Source organism: Polychytrium aggregatum (genome assembly GCF_025602895.1).
Source record: "Polychytrium aggregatum strain JEL109 chromosome Unknown BJ171scaffold_51, whole genome shotgun sequence".
Classification (NCBI taxonomy): Eukaryota; Fungi; Chytridiomycota; class Chytridiomycetes; order Polychytriales; genus Polychytrium; species Polychytrium aggregatum.
Genome location: NW_026516253.1, coordinates 86,291 through 106,947, shown reverse-complemented (window position 1 = coordinate 106,947; position 20,657 = coordinate 86,291). Strand labels below are relative to the sequence as shown.

At 60.1% G+C, this 20,657-nt stretch overlaps 5 protein-coding genes across 5 annotated transcripts; 1 reads left to right on the top strand and 4 right to left on the bottom strand.

Moving 5' to 3' along the window:
• Window positions 1–1,740: 1,740 nt before the first annotated feature.
• On the bottom strand, window positions 1,741–5,333 carry BJ171DRAFT_562845 (uncharacterized protein; the record flags this gene model as incomplete). Its single annotated transcript, XM_053113281.1, has 11 exons — window positions 1,741–2,017; window positions 2,250–2,327; window positions 2,507–2,698; window positions 2,948–3,079; window positions 3,337–3,498; window positions 3,652–3,801; window positions 3,897–4,016; window positions 4,143–4,289; window positions 4,434–4,600; window positions 4,729–4,845; window positions 5,180–5,333. The coding sequence occupies 11 exons, from the start codon at window positions 5,331–5,333 to the stop codon at window positions 1,856–1,858; spliced, it is 1,581 nt and encodes a 526-aa protein (XP_052962729.1). The 3' UTR covers window positions 1,741–1,855.
• Window positions 5,334–6,636: 1,303 nt separating this feature from the next.
• BJ171DRAFT_586324 (acetyl-CoA hydrolase/transferase family protein) lies at window positions 6,637–8,913 on the top strand (the record flags this gene model as incomplete). Its single annotated transcript, XM_053114402.1, has 7 exons — window positions 6,637–6,814; window positions 6,963–7,150; window positions 7,325–7,423; window positions 7,629–7,866; window positions 7,950–8,012; window positions 8,116–8,550; window positions 8,753–8,913. The coding sequence occupies 7 exons, from the start codon at window positions 6,637–6,639 to the stop codon at window positions 8,911–8,913; spliced, it is 1,362 nt and encodes a 453-aa protein (XP_052962728.1).
• A 974-nt stretch (window positions 8,914–9,887) lies between these two features.
• On the bottom strand, window positions 9,888–11,857 carry BJ171DRAFT_571239 (tubulin beta-4 chain; the record flags this gene model as incomplete). Its single annotated transcript, XM_053113674.1, has 5 exons — window positions 9,888–9,900; window positions 9,996–10,311; window positions 10,594–11,188; window positions 11,270–11,546; window positions 11,673–11,857. The coding sequence occupies 5 exons, from the start codon at window positions 11,855–11,857 to the stop codon at window positions 9,888–9,890; spliced, it is 1,386 nt and encodes a 461-aa protein (XP_052962727.1).
• A 1,266-nt stretch (window positions 11,858–13,123) lies between these two features.
• BJ171DRAFT_523028 (uncharacterized protein) lies at window positions 13,124–14,417 on the bottom strand. The gene has a single exon (XM_053112539.1). The coding sequence runs from the start codon at window positions 14,374–14,376 to the stop codon at window positions 13,180–13,182; it is 1,197 nt and encodes a 398-aa protein (XP_052962726.1). The 5' UTR covers window positions 14,377–14,417; the 3' UTR covers window positions 13,124–13,179.
• A 3,802-nt stretch (window positions 14,418–18,219) lies between these two features.
• On the bottom strand, window positions 18,220–20,580 carry BJ171DRAFT_523026 (uncharacterized protein). Its single transcript, XM_053112538.1, has one exon. The coding sequence runs from the start codon at window positions 20,533–20,535 to the stop codon at window positions 18,247–18,249; it is 2,289 nt and encodes a 762-aa protein (XP_052962725.1). The 5' UTR covers window positions 20,536–20,580; the 3' UTR covers window positions 18,220–18,246.
• Window positions 20,581–20,657: the final 77 nt, after the last annotated feature.

Below are 20,657 nucleotides of genomic sequence, written 5' to 3'. Positions count from 1 at the left end.
AAGTTGGGACCAAAGCGGATCAGGACACAGCGGAGACGGGGCGGGAGGGAGACAGGGACAGGACAGTGGGAGGGGAGATGGATGATAGAAGACGACGCACAGGGAGGAAAGCAAAGGCGGGGAGGAGCAGCAGATATAGTTACCGAACCCGCAGAGACAGGAGACGAGCACGGGAAGCGCAAAAGGCCGGTGGGAAGGGGTGGAGGACGGGGATAAAACGGAGGGGAATGGGCGAAGGACGAGAGGGCGAGCGAGAAGGGCGGTGGGCGAGGGGCGGGCGAGAAGCAGGCGAGACGCGGGCGAGAAGCGGGCGAGACGCCAGAGCCGAGCCGAGAAGCACAAAAGGCCATGGCGAACCAGCCGGACTGGGCCAGCCGGGCAGGGCCAGCCGGGCAGGGCCAGCCGGGCAGCGCGAGCCGGCGCGGGCGCGGCCTTGTGGAGCGGTGAAGGAGCGACGCGTGTGTTTTGTGTCAGCGGCAGAGTGTGGGCGGCACTGTGAGCGGCACTGTGTGAGCAGTGTCTGCCGCTGGCTGCTCGCCGCCGCTACAGAAATAGCGACTGCAGCCGCAACACACAGACAGTCGACCGACCACTCGCGGCGCGCGTCGGCGTGTCGCACAGGGCCACCCTTATCGCACCCTTGCCGCCACACGCCCCACACAGCCGCTGCTGCGCGGTCGGGCACTGTGCAGCCTGTCCCGTGTACTGCTATTTCGGGGCGGCGACGCGCACGGGCACGCGTCACCGTGTGTCACCCCGGCTGTTGGTTTGCGGGCTTTGACCCGGGTGGCCGGGCTCCCATCTCGTTGCATCCATCTCGTTGCATCCATCTCGTCGCATCCATCTCGTTGCATTCGCATCCATCTATTCGCATCCATGCATCACATCCATGCATTCACATCCATGCATCCATCTCGTTGCATCCATCCCGTTGCATTCGCATCCATCTATTCGCATCCATGCATCACATCCATGCATTCACACCCATGCATTCACACCCATGCATCACAGCGCAGCCTGGGACCTTGTCCTGCCCCCACCACGCGCTTCGTTCATGCCAATAAACACAGCGGGGACACTGGTGCTCATGTGAGCTGGCCCTTGCGCGAGTGGATCCGCCCAGCAAGGGCATGTCACCAGAAAGCGCTCTGCTGATGTTGCGATGCCTGTTGGTTTGCGGCTGCACCAGCGACCCGGGCGACGAGGCACATGGCGGCCAATGTTGACGACCATCGAGACCAGTCAACGATGCGGAGGCTGTCTGCGGCATGGAGGGCCAGCCTTGACGGCAGCAACCCAACTCCAAACGCCCTGCCCAACTCGCATCGGGCCTCGCGCGCCTGCCGATGCATGTCGCTCACTTGTCCAGAGCCCACGGCCTCTCTCTGGCTTTCCGCTTTCCGCTTTTCGCTCCTGTTTGCGGCCCACAGGGCCACCCCGTTCCGCCCACCCCTCTGCGGGATTGCCCGTCCAGCCAGTGACAGGCACTTGTGCTCGTCGCCTGCATTTGTGCGCGCACGTGTGTTTGTGTCGGTGTGGCTTCAGGCAAGGGTTCAGCGAGGGCCACATCGGGAGGAAAGCGGGTTTCGCACATCCAACTGCTCCCACAGCATGTCCAGCTGCCCTTGCAGCATGACTCGGGGTGTGTGCGGTTTTGGAGTGCTTCTGCCGCCGTGCCTCGCCTGGGACCCGTCGCCCGACACACCCGCATCTCCACTTCCCGAGTCTCGTGCTTCGAAGGGGGGGGGCAGCAAATCTGCTCTGTTCGCGACGAGTCGACACCACCAGACGAATCCTGACAATTTTGCTCCGTGGAGTCGCCGACTCCTCGCGGCCACCATGCCGCTGCCCGCTCTCAGTACGCATTCTCCTCGGCCTGCTCGATCTCGCTGTTGGATTTGTCCAGGAACCCGAGGATCTCGCCGACTCGGTCGCGGTTGCGCTTGATCTCTTCCTCGTGGATTCTCTGGATGACGACCTCCATGTCCTTTGCCACCCCGGTCACCAAGTAGTCTTCCTGCCAAGCCCAGGCGGTGTGGCGGACCGGCCCACAGCAGCCGGCACGATAATCGGTTAACACGAGCAACAGCGATCCGGACTGCATCGGCAACAGCCCAGATGCCAGCAACCAACAGCCGAGACCTCAGCAGCGCAGACTCCTCGTTGGGAAGAGCAGTCCGTTCCCGAGCATGACCCCTCCCCCCTGCCCAAGCCAGTGTCACCGCCGCTCAGTCCCTGCCGGCGCTTGCCTGGTGATCAAATTTGCCCAGCCGAAAGTCGTGCGAACCGTTGATGGCGTTCATCAGGGCGTCCTTATCGCCCATGATCTTGACCAATGCGTTCAGCCCCAGGAGCGTTTGGGGAGTGTGGTGGCAAGCAACCGCTGGTCAGATAAGCCAAACCTGTTGTGACCCTCCGTCCTGTCTCTGCCCCCCCCCTGCTCCCAGGAGCCCGTCTCTCCACCGCCCCAATTCCCCTCCTCGCCTCGCCTCCATCGCCCGCTTACATCACGCAGGTCGTCGTCCAGGTCGTCCATGTCGCCCTTGTTGAATCGCTCAAAGAGCGCCACAATCGTCTCGGAGAACTTTTCATGGAATTCGGTCTCGATCTCTCGCAGCCGCGCAAAGGTCGTCTGGCCGCTTTCGTTGATGGCCCCGCAGAGCTCGGTGTAGTTGCGCTCGATCTCCTTGATGACGTCCTGCCGGGTTGGTCGTCCAAGGACGAGACGCATTAGTCTGGGCTACTTTGAAACATTTGCCATCGGTGCTCAGACTTGACCATCAGCGTTGGCATCAGCATCGGCGCTGGCATCAGCATCGGTGTTGGCATCGGCTCCATGCCCTCCACTCTAATAGAGCTTACGGCCACCGGGCTCGGCTGCTCCGACTCGAGCGGCACTTGCTGTCGTCACAACAACAACAGCGACAACTGCCCGCGCTGCCACTACCTCGATCTGCTCAACCAGAGTCATTTCGTAGCCGAGCAGGACGTCCGACAGAGTGCTGGTTTGGTCCTTCAGGATCTTCAGGGCCTCCTCGACCTCCTTGGAGTCTCTGGAGCTCTGGATGGCCCGAATCAGCTGGAGAGGGAGAGAGAAAGCGCATTGGTGCCGCTGATGAGGTGAGGTGCTGCGGGTATCCTCGCTGCGAGGCTGGCTATATCTCGCCGTATCCATGCAGCCACCATCACAAACCTGGATGAGCTTGCCCCTCCCCTCCTCCCTCTCCTGCCTGCCTCCCTCTCCTGCCTGCCTCCCTCTCCTGCCTGCCTCCTCCCTCCAACCAAGCCAAGCGCACGATCTCTGCCATCCATGCACCGTTCATTCGCAGCTCCAACCTGCTTCTTGTTGTGCTGGTATTTTTCCAGGCGCTTGATGCTTTCGGTGCTGGCGTCTCTTTTCGCATTGTCCACACAGGTCCGGAACTGATGCAGCTCGTCCTGCTTCTCGTGGTACTTTGAGAGCACCGTCTGTTTGAATTCATTGACGACCAAGTCGAACTTGGCTCGGTATGTGTTGAAGGAGATGGGGGGATAGTCGTCGCAGAGGTCGCAGAGGTCGCAGAGGTCGCAGAGGTCGCAGAGGTCGCAGAGGTCGCAGAGTCAAGGATAGACATGACGGACGTTGTGTCGGAAGCATGGCCGTGATTATACGCAGCATATCCCATCCCACCCCATCCTGAAAGGATATTCGTCGCGCATCTCGCCCAGTCGGTCCCGGTCGATCTGGAACAGCCTCTGAAAGTCCAGGTCGTCGTCAAACATGGATGAAAACAGAATCTCGATTCCTTTGATATGGGCCGCCTGCATATATCCGGGTCATGGTTCCGAGCAGAGACCTCGTCAGCGCCGTCTGTCCCGACACAGAGGCCGATGTCATAGGTGGAAACAGGGCTTACCTCATGCAGCGTATCCAGTTCGTTCTGCTGCCGCGCTTGCTCCTTCTTGGCGAGTGCTATTTTCTCCTCCTCTTCCATCGCGATGATGTCGTCGATGTACTTTTCTCGTGCTGTAGCGACCTGTTTCCATCGTCCCGTCCCCCCCCCAGAAAAAAACAAAAAGCCAAACCACGTCCTTAGTCACTGTCGACCGAGCCTATACCAGGGACCAGGTTGTGTTAGCCCGCAGCGAGCACCGACGCTGACCTTCTCAGACAACACTAGGCGATAGTCCAGATATTTGAGGTTCTTGACGTGAGCTAGCACATATGTATTGTAGTTTGGGTTCTTGCATATGGCATTCCCGGCGGCGTTGAGCACTCGGAGCTTCTCGAAGCGGGTCAGATACGATATCTGGAGAGCGCACAAGTTGGAATGCAGACACAGCGACGCTCAGGAGTATATCCTTTGCAGATGCCCGATGGACTGATGGATGGGAGCAACCAGAGCTACCACGCGGCGTGGGAGGCAAGCCGCCTTCCTCCTCCCCGTTCCTACATTCTCGAGAACATTGATGTTGTTGTTGCCGATGGAAAACACCTCCAGATTGACGAGGTCATCCATGTTTTCGATCTTGGAGATGCGGTTGTTGTAGAGCGTCAGGTCGGTCAGCATCGTCAGACCGTCGAGCCCCTCGATGGTCGTGAGGTTATTGAAGGACAAGTCTGGGACGACCAGAAGGGGCCAAAGAAGTAAGCAAAGGTGGAACCCCAATGAACCGTTATCCGGAGTCTCGAAGCATCGAGGCGAGTCTGGCGTGACTTCCAGGCAGCACCACATCAACACAACGCACCCAGCCACTGCAGATGCTTCAAGAAGCCAATGTTCTCGATGCGTTCGATGATGTTGTTGTCGAGTTGCAGCTTGACGAGATTTTCATACGCCCACAGGTTGTCGATCTTGAGGATATCTGGGATGGCGATGGCACCGCCCGTTGGTGAGCACACAGCAATGAAGCCGACGGCCAAGTACCGCCGATGGCACTCTGGATAGACACATCCATGTCCATTCACTAGACGGGCCGATGGTGCAGCAGGACAAGCTGCGACACCCATGAAGACATCCGTGAAGACATCCGTGAAGACATCCATGAAGGCACCCATGAAGATACCGTGCCTCTGGAGAACTACCGAGACACGCGATCAGCCGATCCCTGCCCCACCCCCATCTTGGTCGGCTCTGCCCCTGAAACTACCGGCGCCGCCTCTTCGGTCGCGTCGGTGCAGTCCATAGCACATGCTCACTCTTGTAGTCCAGCCGCAGCGTCAAGACCTCTACGGGGTCGATGCCCTCGCGTCGCGCAATATCGGCAATCTCGGGATTGACCTGGTCGTGGATCGCGCGCTTCAGCAGATCCTCGTCGATGACGGTGGGCTCGACGGTGTTGTAATTGCTCATCTGTGCAACTGCAGCACTTGGCGGGGGAGAGGGAAGCGGAGCGGTTGTGGTGGCGGACGAGCGTGACGGGAGATGATGCCTCGATGCTCAGGATATGTATGTATGTCGAGCTGGGAAACGAGGAGGCGAGGAAGGAGAGGGAAAAAAAAATTCGACAGGGGATTGCGCAAGGCAAGGGAGCGGTGATTCAGGCTGAGAGCGGCGATCCTTGTGGCCTTGGGGTTGGTGCGGCCCAACAAGGCGCGCCCGCACCAGCACAGCCTCACGTGTCGGCAAGGGCAACGCGAAAGGCATGAGCGAGGAACAGCCCTGCAAGCCAGCCCTGCAAGCCAGCTCTGCAAGCCAGCGGCGAGGCCGACGGATGCCATCCAGCAGGCCGAGCCGAGAGGCAGAGGACGGGCGATGCAGATGGTCGGCGGGACCAGCGGGTGTCGATGCCGCTGTCGACGTCGACAGCACGGACCCTCTTCGTCCTGGCTTTGGCCGGGCGTGCTGCCTTGTGGCGAACCATGACCCATCCTGTCTTGCTATTGTTGTCGACGCTGTCCACGCCGACGCTGTCCACGCCGACGCTGTCCACGCCGACGCTGTGCTGTCGCCAATGAGTGTGCAGCGCTTTGTCTATGCGGATGCGCTGATCGGCCCTATCTGGGCTGCCGGTTCAGGCCGCCGGGGGGGGGGCCGCTCGCTGCCCGAAAAAAGAGGCATCGCCGATGCGACCCGTCGCCTGGCGGGCTCAGCACGCCCCGAAGAGGGCGATCCATCGGTTCCGATTCGCGGCGTCAGGATGCGTCACCGCCCAATCTTGGCTCGGCCGGGCAGCGACATATAAATTCCCATTCTTCCTCGGGCCACACTCTTCTTCATCTTTCGCTGTCGTCGCCTTTCTCGACCTGCCCAGGCTTCCCTCCCGGCTCGTACCAAGTTCCTCCGGATATCGTAGAACCCAAGGTACCGACCGGACTGGGGGATATGGCGCTGCTATTCCTCTTCCAGCCCTGCATCCGAGCTGTCCACAAGCAAATGCACCCTGCTCTCTTGCCGGCCAGCCTGGGCTGTGCGCCGGTGTCCAGGACCATCCGTCCACTCGGGCAGTCGGTTGCCAGGCTTGCTCTCGTCAGCCGCCTTCCATATAGCCCTGTCGACCCGGCACTCGCATGGCCATCCTCCACTCCTGCCCTGTCCTGCACCAGCCGCTCGTTCGCTTACGCCGCCTGACTCCCTTGCCTCCACCGCGAACCTGTCGCTGGATCGGCGCTCGGTCGCTTCCGTCTCCAATCCATCCCCTGCAGCCTGCATCATGATGTCCCGTCGCGCACTCCGTCTTTCCTCGCAGCTCACCTGCTCGGCGCGCGCATACCATTCGGGCAAGCCTGGCCCGAAGGTGTGCGCCACCGCCGACGAAGCCGTCCGGGCCGTCAAGTCCGGCGATCGCGTCTTTGTCCATGGTGTCGCAGCCACTCCCATCCCTCTGCTCACCGGTATGGCCAGGGCTTGGCAGAGGGGGGGGGCTCTGTCTCCTTCCGCCAGTGCAACCTGCAATTCCACTGCTGCCAACAACCTGTGTGTACCATGTATCGCTCTCTGCTAATAATCCGGGCTTGGCATTGCTCTATCCACTCCAAACAGCCCTGGCTAAGCGCCACGACGAGCTGAGACAGGTCGAATTCTGCCACCTGCATCTGGACCGCCCCAACCCATGTGCCACGGAAGAGTATGCAAAATCGTTCGTCACCAACAACTTCTTCATTGGCGCCAACCAGCGCAAGCTTGTGGATCGTGGATTCTCGTCGTACATTCCCACGTTCCTGTCGGAGGTATGTCAGGCAGTGCTTTGACCCGCAACGCATGCAGGTTCCTAGGCTGCCATTCGCTTGCCATTTGCTCGTAAAGTTGAGTGGTTTGGCAGCCTCGGGTGTATCACTCCGATCGCAGTGCTGCTGCCCGCTGTGCTCTAATGTCGCTGCAACTCAATCCACCGACCCGCACAGATCCCGTCGCTGATGCGCAGAGGACTCGTTACCCCCGATGTCGCTTTCCTCAATGTTTCTCCTCCGGACAAGCACGGCATGTGCTCTCTTGGTGTCGAAGTAAGGCTCTCCCTCCTGCCAGTGGCATTGTTGGCGGTCGCAGAGTCGGTCCAGTGGGCTCTATCGCACCTTGTCGAGCACACGGCACCGCGATCTGGCGTGCGTCGGAGCTGCTCCGTCTATCCGTCTCGTCTGCTCGAACTTCACTGCCCAGAGCCCCCGGTGTTCAGTACCACCTGATCCAGTGTGTTGTGCGTTCTCTCAGGTCGCCACGGCCCTCCCAGCCACTCAAACTGCCAAGATCCTCATCGCCCAAATCAACCCCTCGATGCCCAGAACCCACGGCTACTCTTTCGTGCACTACAGCAACCTCGACTATGTCTTCCATGTCGACGAGCCTCTGCCTTGTCACGTCAGCAGCGAGCCCAGCGAGGTCGAGGCCAAGATCGGCAAGATCATTGCCGGACTCGTCAGCGACGGAGCCACTCTTCAGATGGGCATCGGTATGTCGACTGATTGGATGTTGGGTCCGTCCTCTCCAACGCTCCTGTCGCAGAAAGCAGGCTAACATTCAAGGTCCACACAGGCGCCATCCCCGATGCTGTTCTCGCCTCGCTTTCCAACCACAAGGATCTCGGAATCCACACGGGTACGCACCAACTGCCTTCCGACCAACGCTGGCTCTGTGTTGCTGCCCAATGTCCACGTCCTCACGCTCATCCGCCTCCTCCGCTGCCTCATGTCCGCGCCAGAAATGTTTGCCGAGAGGGCCATCGATCTGATCCAGAGCGGCGTCGTCACCAACCTCCACAAGACCTTCATGCCCAGTAAAACCGTGACCTCGTTCGTCATGGGCTCGCAGCGTCTCTATGACTTTGTCGACGACAACCCCGGCATCTCCTTCTGGGACGCCTCTGTCGCCAACAACCCCCGAATCATCGGCAGCAACCCCAAGGTCACGGCCATCAACTCGGCCGTCGAGGTCGATATCACCGGCCAGGTCTGCGCTGACTCGATCGGCACCAAGATGATCTCTGGTGTCGGTGGCCAGGTCGACTTTGAGCGCGGTGCGGCCATCTCCCAGGGCGGTGTCCCGATCATCTGCTTGCCCTCGACCGCCAAGAACGGCGAGTCCAAGATTGTCCTGACTCTCAAGGAGGGCGCCGGTGTCATTACCACTCGCAACCGTAAGTACTGCTGATCGGGAGATTGCGGGCTGGCCGCACACCAAGCCTGCTGCTGCCGAGCTGGCAGATTTCCGTCTTTGCGGTGCCAGCGGTGTCGGTCAGTTTTGCGACGGCACCGCTCGATACCGACCGTCATCCAGGCGGGCCTCTCCATACCCACCTACTCACACAAGCCACCACACCACCGCCCTTCTGTCCACAGATACCCACTACGTCGTTACCGAATACGGAGCTGCCTATCTCTTCGGAAAGAACATGGTCGAACGTGCCGCCGCCTTGATAGAGATTGCCCATCCCGATCATCGCGAAGAGCTCGAGCGCGGAGCGTTTGAACGCTTCAAGGTCAAGACCTGGAGGCACTAAGCCGTCTGTTTGCTGGATGAGCCGAGATCATGCGGGAGAGAGGATACGAATGCTGCTATCCTCATCCCCACACCGTCCTCGGCGCAGCGACAGAGCCCTCTGCCCGGGGTTTCATTTCCATGTTGTCCCGTATAATCTTCTTCTGAGAACACTGCTTGCTTCCGGTCGCCACTCAGAGCCTTTCCTTGGCTTTCGCTTCTCTGTGCACACAGCACTATGCTTCTCATAGACCTCTCTGCTGCTCCCCCAACTCGTGATTTCTGGAGGAGGGGGGGGGGGACAGAATACAACTCTGCTTTGAACCGTTCGTTTCTGATCCCGATTGCGGCGGCGGCCTGTGTGGAGCGTGGCGGATCAGTTCATGATCAAGGGTTAAGAGGAGGAGAATGCGCGACAGATTCAGAACGAACCGGGACAGCTTCGTGGCGCCTCGATGTCAAGACAGTCGAACGAGTTGCTCGCCGTGTGTTCTGGGCCATCAGCGTCTCTGGTGGTGGTGGAGCCACTCAGGCACTTGGTCGAGCCCAAGTCGGCGGGCATCCTTTCCTCTGCTTCCCACGATGCATCCCGCATAGTCAACCACAATGTCATGCTGAGGGATCGAGAGGTGTGTATTCAAGACCCAGAGATAATCGACACGCCGAGCTCGAAAACAGATTGTATTTGTGTCGCCTGCAGTGCCGCATGGCCACAGATGCCAACGCCATTCCAACAGGGCACCAGCAGCCAACCAAGACACGGCCAAAGTGATCTACGACATGCTCGGTGAGTGAGGAAGGAGGATGCAGGAAGGGGTCTTTGGGATCACAGTCACAGTCACAGTCACAGTCACAGTCACAGTCACAGTCACAGTCACAGTCACAGTCACAGTCACAGTCACAGTCACAGTCACAGTCACAGCGGAAGCAGAATGGTGCCTCTACTTGGGGTTGATTTGGGCCAAGGGGTTGTTGCTTGCGGGCAGAATCGGGGTCTTACCAATCGCTGCTGCACCGGGAGGAGCCATTCCCGCCGGCAGACCAGCAGGCTTGATGCCCGGGTTCTGCGCGGGCCTGATGGGCGAGGGTACAGATGCTGTCGACACACCCGAGGCAGCAACGGCGGTGCTGGGCGAGGCCGCGGCCCTATTGGAGACGCTGATCTTTGGTTTCTCCTCCTTCAGATCGGCTTCGGCATCCTGGTACTGCTGGTACTCGGAGATGAGATCGGCCATGTTGGACTCGGCCTCGGTGAACTCCATCTCGTCCATGCCCTCGCCGGTGTACCAGTGGAGGAAGGCTTTGCGGCGGTACATGGATGCGAACTGGACCTGGACACGCTTGAAGAGCTCCTGGATCGCAGTCGAGTTGCCGATAAAGGTCGAGGCCATTCGGAGGCCCTTTGGAGCGATGTCGCAAACTGGCGGCACCGGCGGTCGATGGCGAATGCGCGAGTCGGTAGCGCAGCGAGTTCGATGCATTGCGGTCAGTGCGAGTTGCATTGGGGCGCCGGTCGGCGGAATGCGGTGTGTGCGAGAGTACAACTAATGCAGTGATCCGCAAATTGGGTCGCTCATGGCGCTGGCCGACTTGCACATCCCTCTTTGCTCCAGCATGGGCAAATGACATCCCCTGAACACACTCAGCTATGGATTCAAGACCATCCCCATTACCGCATCTGGTTGCAGCACCCTGCATTTACCTGCGGTCTTGACGTTGCTGGGAATCCACTCGACAAAGTAGCTCGAGTTTTTGATCTGCATGCTCATCATGTGCTGCTCGACATCATTCATCGACAGCCGGCCTCGGAAGATGGCGGCGACGGTCAGATAGCGCCCGTGCTTGGGGTCGCAAGCCGCCATCATGTTGCGGCCGTCGAACATCTGAGTGGTGAGTTCCTGCACCGTCAGTTGGCGGTAGTCCTGAGAGCCCCTTGCCGTCAGAGGCGCAAATCCGACCATGAAGAAGTGGAGGCGCGGGAACGGAATCATGTTGACGGCCAGCTTGCGAAGGTCGGCGTTGAGTTGGCCCGGGAATCGCAGACATGTCGTGATGCCGGACATGACCGAGGACACGAGGTGGTTCAGGTCGCCGTACGACGGGTTGGTCAACTTCAGGGTGCGGAAGCAAATGTCGTAGAGGGCTTCGTTGTCGATGCAGAAGGTCTCGTCGCTGTTCTCGACTAGCTGGTGGATCGAAAGCGTGGCGTTGTATGGCTCGACGACGGTGTCGCTGACCTTGGCCGAGGGCATGACGGAGAAGGTGCACATCATGCGGTCGGGGTACTCTTCGCGAATCTGATTCCACAGAGGGGCATTGGGTTAGTCACTGACCGAGCTGCAAAGTCGATTGCGCCCAAAGAGAGCATCCGTGCATACCTTGGAGACAAGCAGCGATCCCATGCCGCTTCCGGTTCCGCCGCCAAGCGAGTGTGTCATCTGGAAGCCTTGCAGGGCATCGACGTGCTCTGCCTCCTTGCGGATGACCTCGAGAACATTCTCGACCAGCTCGGCGCCTTCGGTGTAGTAGCCCTTGGCCCAGTTGTTGCCGGCACCGGACTGTCCAAAGATGAAGTTGTCTGGGCGGAAGAGGTCGCCGTAGGGACCCGAACGCACGGCATCCATGGTTCCGGGCTCCAGGTCAACCATCACAGACCTGCGAGACAAGAGTGTCAGTCCGTCCAAACAGCAAAGAGAGGGAACAAACCGAAAGGTAAGGACATCTGCCCCTCCCCGCATCCGGCCACCGACCCAACCGACCCAGCCGGCCCAGTCGACTTACCTTGGAACGTATTTCGGACCCGGGACTTCATTAAAGTACACATCGACTCGCTCCAGCTGAACATCGCGTTCGCCGACGTACTTGCCGGTTGGATCAAGGCCGTGCTCCTCGCTGATGATTTCCCAGAACTTGGAACCGATCTGGTTGCCACACTGGCCTGTTTGAACGTTGATGATTCCACGCATATTCACGAATATGGACGTGAGAAGGTCAAGGGGACAGCGACGATGGTGGCGATGGCAACGATAGTAGCGACGGTGGCGGCGAGAGGGGAGGAGCGGTTTGACTTGTGTGTGTATGTGGCTTGCTCTGGTAGTATTTCTTGGACAAAGTGGGTTTGCTTGGAATCCGGCTCGGGATCAATGTGCCTGCGATGTTTGAGGTGCGGAGTTTGGACTGTTGCAAGTGTGTCGACTAAGCGAGGAAGAGCGGGACAGCGTCCAGGACACAGTCAGTTCAGCGGTGGCAATCGCCAGCGTCGCAATGCCGCCGTAGACGAGCAGTGAATGGGATGTTAGTTCTGGGAACAGTCTCAAATGTGCGGCGCACTGTCGTTCGGGAGAATGCGAGACTCGGTTCATGAAGCCGCGTTGGCTGAGACAGACAGGCATGATTCGTCGTCGGTGTGCTTGGGAAGAGCGAGCAGCATCATTACCTCTGCTCTGGATTTGGGGACCGTGCGAGCGACCGACGATAACGAACTAATGGTGTTTTGGAGGGAGGGCAAATGTCCTTTGGGACAGAGATGGAGACGAGGACAGCCTGCTCTGCTGTCCCCCATTTTAACGCCTCGTCGCCTCAGGAGCCATCAACAAAAACAGGTCACACTTCCAGGCAGAATGCTCTGCCGACCATTCTCCAATCACTGACGACGCAAGGGCGCGGCAGACAGGGCAGCGTCAAGATGAAGGGCCTGGAGGGGCAGCGCTCAAAACGGACTGATCGAGCAGCCACAGTCGCTTCCAGGCGACGCTGGCTAGGTTGTCTTGCGGGGCAACGGGGTTGCTGCCAGTCGAAAGAGAAGGGCGGCCCTGCCCTCGGACCGTCAATATTTGGACAACTACCCGCCGAGCAGCCAGCGGCCGGGCTGGTCCTCGCCGTGCTGTCGAGCTCGCAACGACACCGATGCGGGCCCTGACGGCGATAGCATGCAGTGGGAGGGGAGGGCGTGAGAAACGCAAGAGACTTGGGACAGCCAGCCGGATGGAAACATGGCAAAGGTATGACGACTTGCATCATGGCACGCCGGTGCTCATGGGTGGTAAGAAAAGCCGATCGCATATCACACGGCACTGCATATAGCAGCATGCCGCTGCATGATTTACTCGGAGACGGAGCCGGGACCTCACGGACTTGGCTCACAGCGGCCCCTCGGCATCACCAAAACAAGTAACCCTGGACACTGCTCCGCGGGGCACACGGCATCGGCAGTGCAGACATAGGCATATCAACTGTGGATATCGCTCGGCGTGTTGTTATATTCAAGAAGTCGATGCTCACAGGTGGACTAGGACGAGTCGCTACTGCTGGTTAGCGTGCTGAGGGAGGTGCTCTCCTCATCCGAAGAGGGATGCCTTGGCACAGCGGGCTGCACCCAGTTGGGTTGGAGAAACACTTTGGTGACGGCATCGCCAAAGAAGCCCTTGGCCCAGAGCCGGTGCTTGGTGCCCCGCTTGAATGCATAGCTGGCGGCCACATCGACGACGACGTCTGTACCGGGCTGTACATGGATGGCATCGAGCTGGTGGTGGTCGATCGCCAGGGTCACCGGCGACCGGAACATCATCGTTTGGTGATGGAACTTGAGCGCCGGCCAAATATGAAACGAAAAGTGCAGTCGGATCAGATTCCCCTGGGGATCGTATTCCTGCTTGGCGATTTTGAGCTCGACCGGGCGGCGCTGGTTCTTGAATGTCCGTTCGGGGAGCAGGCCCATGTCGACCTCGGGCAGGCCGGCAAAGGCCGGCAGTGACCAGGATCGGGTGAAGCCGCATGCTTCGTTCTGGACGTCGTTCGGCGACGGAATGGCATCCTGGCTCTTGAGAGCATCGAGGAGCGCAAAGACGTTGTTGCCGGCCAGGAGCTGGAGAGCGTCCCGGTGCATGTCCTGCAGGTCGTCCATGTGGCCTTGGATCGTGGCCATCTGAGCCTCGAGCTCACGCCGAGTTTGGGTCTCGATGTCGGCGACCTGATCGAGCATCTGCTGCTCGCGCTGCTGGATCTGAAGATGCAGTGCCTGTGAGCGGTTCCTGATCTGGGTCCTAGCCTCGGCGGCATCGAGACTAAGCTGCTCCAACCAAAGCTGAAGCTGTGTTGGGAAGGCTTGGTATTTGGCGAGGGTGGATTCGATGGAGCGCAGATGAAGCGTCTGGAACTGCTCCCGGGCGTCGGGGTAGTGATCCAAGACGGGCCTGACGGGATGCATACGGTCGTCGTCGTCCTTGCAGCCGAGCACGTAGCAGAGCTCGCAGACGACGGTATTGCAACTGAGGCAAAAGAGGACCTGGAGGTGATCAGGATGCGACGGACAGTGCGACGCATGGCGGAAGATGGCCCGGTGGTTCTGGATCTGAGCATAGAGCTCGGGGTCCTGCAGCAGGTCTGTGGGAGCGATGAGCTGGTGCCTGGAGGTCGATTTGGTCTTTTGGTGCGAGAGCCGGTGGAAGTCGCAGAGCTGGAGGCGGCAGTCGCGGCAGAACGTCATCGGGCCGCTCGCGAGCGGCAGCGATGGTGCAGACTCGTTGTCTGCACACAAGTCGCAGCTGTCGGTGCAGACGGCCGGGGAGGCGACATCGACGGGGACGGAATGAGGGGCATGCTCGGCAGGAGCAGGATCGAGCCTAGCATCGCCGGGTGCGATGGAATCGGGTGTCTGGACAGAGCCACACAGAGGTGCGGCTCCTTCCGGGCTGGCATCGCCCTGGACGGTGTCAGCCAGATGGATCATGACTTGAAGCAGCAAGACAGAAAGCGGAACGACAGGGTCAGAGCGAGGTAGTCCAGGGGGTGGGCGGCGATGCAACGAAGGGGAAGCGAATGCAGCAAGTCGGGCAACGGGGATGTGGTGAGGAAGACGAAGACCAAGGGGGGAAAGTGGTTCGGAAACCTCTTTCGGGTCGCACGGGGTTTTGTGCAGAGTGGTGCAGAAGAAAAGATAGCCGCGGCTGATTGGCGCGGCTGTCCCGATCGCGGGTGGGCCAGGGGTGGGAACAGTGCTGATGGACTGCAGCCACGACCATGCTCGGTGTCGGCCGCCTGGTCGATCGCCTGGTCGATCGGATGATGCAGGACGTCGAGATGCAGGATGTTGGGATGCAGGATGCAGGATGCCAGGATGCGCAAAGAAGGCAATCTATTCCGAGGCAGAGCACAAAGAAAACAACAGCACCAGGATGTCCTCAGCCAGATCGGATCACGCCATATCGACACCAGTTCGGATCGGCGCTGACCCAGATCGGCAGCAGACGGCAGATCAGTACAGGTGGTTCAGCGGCGCCATGCCCCGGTGGCCGCTCTCGACCTCCACCCAGCCCCACCCGTCGTCGTACTCCTCCAACACAAGCACCTCCTCGCCCTGGACGAGCGCAACCTCGTCGGGCTGAGTAGGAGCACGGCTTATAATCGCACGTCTTGCATCGTCCTGGCTGCTGGGAATTCGGCTGCAAAAGTTCAACGGCACGACGCCGCGCTGCTTGGCAGCGTTCTCGGCCAGTCCCCATCCATCCGAGTATGTCTCGAGGATGAGGAGATCGTCGTCTGCCTCGAACCCGAGCTCGTCGTCTCGCTCTGCGGATCGACGGATCTTGGCTCGTCGCAGCTGTGGCAGCGCCCGCAAGCCAGTGGGGCGCTTCAGCGACGATTGTCTGAGTGACTCGGCGATAGATGACTCTTCGTTATCGGGAGGATACGGGCTGCTTTCCACATCGACTGCAGGGGCCTGATTCTGCAGAGTCGAGTAACTCACTGGTGGTACAGGCTGCGTCATAGTGAGCTCGTAGGACACCACCGGCGGCGGCGGCGGTAGTGGTAGTGGTGGTGGTGCTGAATTCGTACCGACAAAATGGGAGCCAGCTCCGCCCTGTATGTCTACAAGCTTTGGCAGTTGCAGCGGTGGGGGATACGGGATTGGAGAATTGCGGGAGGCAAAGTCCTGGCCAAGACGAGGATAGCGGGGTGCGGATGACTTTTTGTGCGAGCCCAGAGGTCTCCAGCCGTACTGGGGAAGTAGTTCGGAGGTCTTTGCCAGTCGTCGGGGCTGGTGGCGGTACTTGCGCTTGACGTACAGATATGCAGCGACACCCAGAGTCATGGCGACCAGAGCAGCACCACCCAAAGCACCACCAAAGATGACACCGGAGGAGGATTGCGCTGTCGAGTCGTCCCGGCTGGGCGTCAGCGGGGCACTGGGTGCAGATGGATGCGTCTGGATGGAGTACGTCCGAGACGGTTGGGTCGAAAGCGGAGCAACGGAGCTCGGCGATACTGCTACAAGGCCAAGATTGCTTGAGACGGTGCTGCTGGGGCTGATGGCCGTGGCGCTTGCAGCAGCAGCACTTGTGGTCTGGGAGGGGAGCGCTGGGCCTGCCAAGGACTGTGTGGACTGCTGAGGAGCCAGGGTTGTGGGATCGACCAGGACAGACGATGCCGTGGCTGGAGCTGGATCAGGGCTGGGCAATGTCGGCTTGGGTGAAGGGGCCAGCGGGTCTGTGGGAATGACCGAGGCTGGCTGTGTCCGGAGTGGAGCTGGGGGCTGGGACTCAGAGGTCGAGGCGGCAGGATCGGGAGAGGTGGCTGGGCAGCCTAAGCGGCTATGGCATAAGGATCCTGGAGAAGTAACGGCGGCACTGCTGTGATCTACAGAGTGTGATTGTGGTGGTGAGCTGCCAACGGCATTAGAGGCGAGGTTTCCCGAGCCCTGTAGAGCGGGACCCAAGGCCAGGATATGAAAAGGGAGCATGGTCAGACGAGAGATTGTTGCGGAAAGCAGACAACGGTCAAGATGCAGACTAATCTGGCAACGGTGGCAGCAAGAGAGGGCCGGTTCGAAAGGGGCAGCACTGCATAACATGGTTGTGGATGCGCGTGGGTCATACACCAGGGGTGGTGGCAGGGACCAAGAGATCAAAGCACAGGTCCCTTGAAGTGGTGGCAGTCCCTGGGATGATCGGTACGGAGGCAGCCCGGCAACAAACGCTGTCGCTATCAATGGAGCAAAGACGGAGCGAGGACGATCGGATCTGCACTCACATGCTGGGGGAGAGCCAGGCCGAGCTGTGGCCATGTGAACCAGAGCCAGAGGGCAAGGCACCAGGACAGAGACTTCATCGCCAAAATACGCAGGTGTGTTTGTAAACCAAGCAGTAGCGAGCAGCAGCGGTGCCGGTGAGAGGGCGGTGGGTCCTTGGGTGTACGAGGGGAAGTGGCTGGGTTGAAATACCACCAGCGAGGGGCAACGGAGTTGCAGCGGCCGTTGCGCTGCTGTCTCGTCGGGTTACTTTCCGGGAGGTCAGGCGGGGTCTCCATGGGAGTGCCCGCAGCGTCTCGACCAAGTGTCGGAAGTATTCCGATGTGCTCAGCGCTGGCGGTGAACGTCACATCGACACAACCACTGCCGGCGGCCAACCCGGCTGCCTCCCGATTTTGGTTGGTGCGCTTGGGGATGTTCAACCGACCCGGACTACTCGGCTGATCGCAGCTTTGGCCAAGAACACACCGATTCCATTCACTCGGCGGTGCGATCAGTCCGGACAATCGCGAGAGGGGGGGGGATTCGAGACAGGCGATGCATCGCTGTTCCATTCGCCATAGTCGATGCCTCGACTCATCGACTCCCAAACACACTCTTATCCCAACTCCCTCCCCACATCGGGGTCTGCAGCTGTGATCGAGAATCAGACTCTGACGATCCGAGCTGACAGGGCGGACCGCTGCCCTTTCTCCTTGTGTCTTGCTGGCTCACCCTTGCTTGTTTTCGGCCGCCGCAACGGCGGCTTAAGCAAGAAGGCGGACCCTCCGAATGGACTCCCTTGGCCGGATGTCCATCGCCGGATGCGCTCTCGACGGTGCCATAGCTGCAGGCAGCTCTGAGGGGCGACTGCACATCCCCGGATCAGACACGGGCTGCATGCCCACCCCGCTGTCATGGCTGCTATCATCGACGGTTGTCATGGCCGTTGTTCTCGGCGGTTGTCGCGGCTGGTGGCTGTGGCTGCCGGCCTGGACATTGGTGAGCAGCCAGGCGCTGCCGCATGGTCTGGTGACCGGGCAGACATGGTATGCCGCTCGTTCCTGGTCGGCCAAGTGCGGGCCACCCCGGCCATTCACCCGAAATACGGATACTGGATCTGCCGCTGGCATTGAGGGTGCTCGTTGATGATGCTCGCTGATGATGCTCGCTGATGATGCTCGTTGAGGCACTTCCTAGACACACCCCAAAAGCACTGCCGCACATACATGTGCCTCCTCGCTCGCTCGCACTCGCAAGGCCGCCTGCAAATGGCCTCCGCTTGGTCGCAGCATGACTCACGTTTTGATTCAGCACCCAGAGGAACGATGAAAGCAGACTTTACTCGGCTCACCGGCCGACGTCGTATGTCCAAGAGTTGGCCAGCCGAAACGGCGGCTGCTGGAGTGCGCCCAATGTCCTCGACTCCTTGGAAGGCTGTTGGCTGTTCAGCGACCATGATCGTCCGAGAGGCACCAGCCCGGATTGTGATCGGGACCTTGGTCGGGACTTCGATCTCGACCTCGACATCGACTGTGAGCGCTGTCCGAGACGGCCGTGGGCCTGGGACTTTGAGCGTGAGCGAGACCGCGAGCCGTTCGAGCGAGGCCGAGAGTACGATCCTATTGAAATGCGGGCCTCGGGACGTCCTCGGGCGCTGCCCTTCGGATGCCGATGCGAAGACGACCTTGCGAGGCGTGGTGTTGATTTTGCAAGACCAGACGGCCCCTGCATCCGGGAAAACTGATAGCCCCGGTCATAGGACTGCGATGGCAGCGGTTGCAGTCCGCCTTGTCGACCAGGCCCGTGAGCACCCCAGCCAGGAACAGCGCCGCTTTTGTGGGGCCGAGAACCAAAGCCGCCCGACGATGCCCCTGGAAACGACAGAGATTTGATGGGCCGCGACTTGGAGTATCCATCTGAAGCCAGAGGGGGCGGAAAGAAGGGCATGGGTACTCCCAGCGTGCCTGGAAGCACAGGAGCCGAAGCCATCGACGACGATCGCCGCAGCGGAAAGAGCCTGGGCAGCGAGGCAGCAGCAACCATCTCGGGAGGATACCCGCCCCAGTGCTCGGGGGCGGCAGGGTAGTATCCTGGACGGTCAGAGCGGTACCCAGCGAGCCGTGGATCCGGATAGCCCTGGAGGTAGGGGTATCCTGCTGCTGCCATGACGCTGGCATATCTGGGATCGATGGGCGGAAGCTTGCTGAGGCTCTCCTGCGACCGGGACTTGGTAAGGCCGGTGACGATGCGAACCCTGGGCTTGGTCGGGAAACTAGGTTCGGAGCCTTTGGGGGCAGAAGAGTGCGAATTGCTGTGTTTGTGGCTGCGTTTGCCGGAAGCATGCTCCTTCTGAGTCGACTTCATGATCGACTTGATGGGCTCGGCCACAGAGGGAGCAGCCGTCTCCCTGGGCCGCCTCCTCCTGGCCTCAGGGGATTCCTCTGTCGCTTTGTCGCCCATGCTCCGAGGCGCAGGTCGCAATCCGCCGGCATCCTGGAGTGAGGCAGCGGCTTTCCGAGCAACCTCGGGCGAGCTCCAGGGCACTTGCTCTCCGTCCTTGAGCACCGCATCGAGCTTGGACTTTTGCTCCTCGACCCACTGACGGGTTCGCTCCTCAATGCTTTCGATGAGCCATATCCTGGCTTTCTCTTCAATGTCTTGCAGGATCTTGGCTTTGAGCGACTCTTTAAGATCCTCCTCGGTTGGAGGCTTCTCGGGTACGGGCTCAGGTCCTGGCTCAGGGTCAGTGGTCTTTGGTGGGTGTTCTTGCTTCTTTCTCGATGCTACCGACAGCCTTCCCACGGCCCCCTCGATCGATTTCTCGTACTTTCGCCAGCGTATGCACGGTGGCGAGATGGCACGCAGCCGAGACCGCTTTGAGGGGTACATGATGCTCGGAGGATGCCGCGGCCTTTCGACAAAGGTCGATGGATCCCAACCCTCGCCAATGTCAAGACTATCAGCGGGGCGAAGGTATGTCGCCTTGGAGCGCCGAAGGGACTGCGTGCTATCCACAGAAGATTGACTGTCGCTGTCTGACGCAGAAGACTCGCAGGCAGTCGAGGAGTCGCCGGCGCTGTCGTCTGGAGGGCTGGCACTATCCACGGATGCCTCGTTGTTGCTGTTGTTGCCGTTGTTGGCCGGAGGTGCACACTCGGCGGATCCCTCGGCTGGCACAGGTGAGCCTGGACCGGATGCATTTGGATCTACAACTGCTGCGGCCGGGACAGTAACCGGGATAAGGTCTTCAATCTCATCGGTTTCGGTCGAGACCGTGACCATCTCGACCTTTCCTGGCGGTCGCCGCGGGGCTGCTCGCACTGCCTGCGAGCCCGAGGAACGCACTGGTATGGACCAAGCAACGGATCCTTTGCCAGAGTCATCAGGAACCGACGACGGAAGCTTCTGGAGGCTGACGGGAGGTCTCTGCAGTGGTTTGGAGGGCACGGCGGACTTGGACTGGCCGCCAGCCGGCATTGATGCGGTCGTCTGAGATTTCACCGGGCCCGAGTGTGCATTTGGCTGCGGTGCAATGTCTCGCGACGACTGTGCTTCCGGGACGGTTGTGAGTTCGGATTTGTGTGGTCGCACATCACCGTTGGCTACGCAGCCGGATGAGGGCAACGAGGGACGCATTATTAGCTGGTACACTAGTAATATGGCATCGCAAGTGCTGCCGCCAGCCCAGCGGCGTCTCAGAAACCAGAGATTCACAAGACGTCCTGCCCAAGTGCACCGGACGAGTCAGACGCTCGCTC

Coding starts and splice junctions, on each gene's coding strand:
- BJ171DRAFT_523028 (XM_053112539.1), bottom strand. CDS start 14,376: ATGACGTTCTGCCGCGACTGCCGCCTCCAGCTCTGCGACTTCCACCGG.
- BJ171DRAFT_523026 (XM_053112538.1), bottom strand. CDS start 20,535: ATGCGTCCCTCGTTGCCCTCATCCGGCTGCGTAGCCAACGGTGATGTG.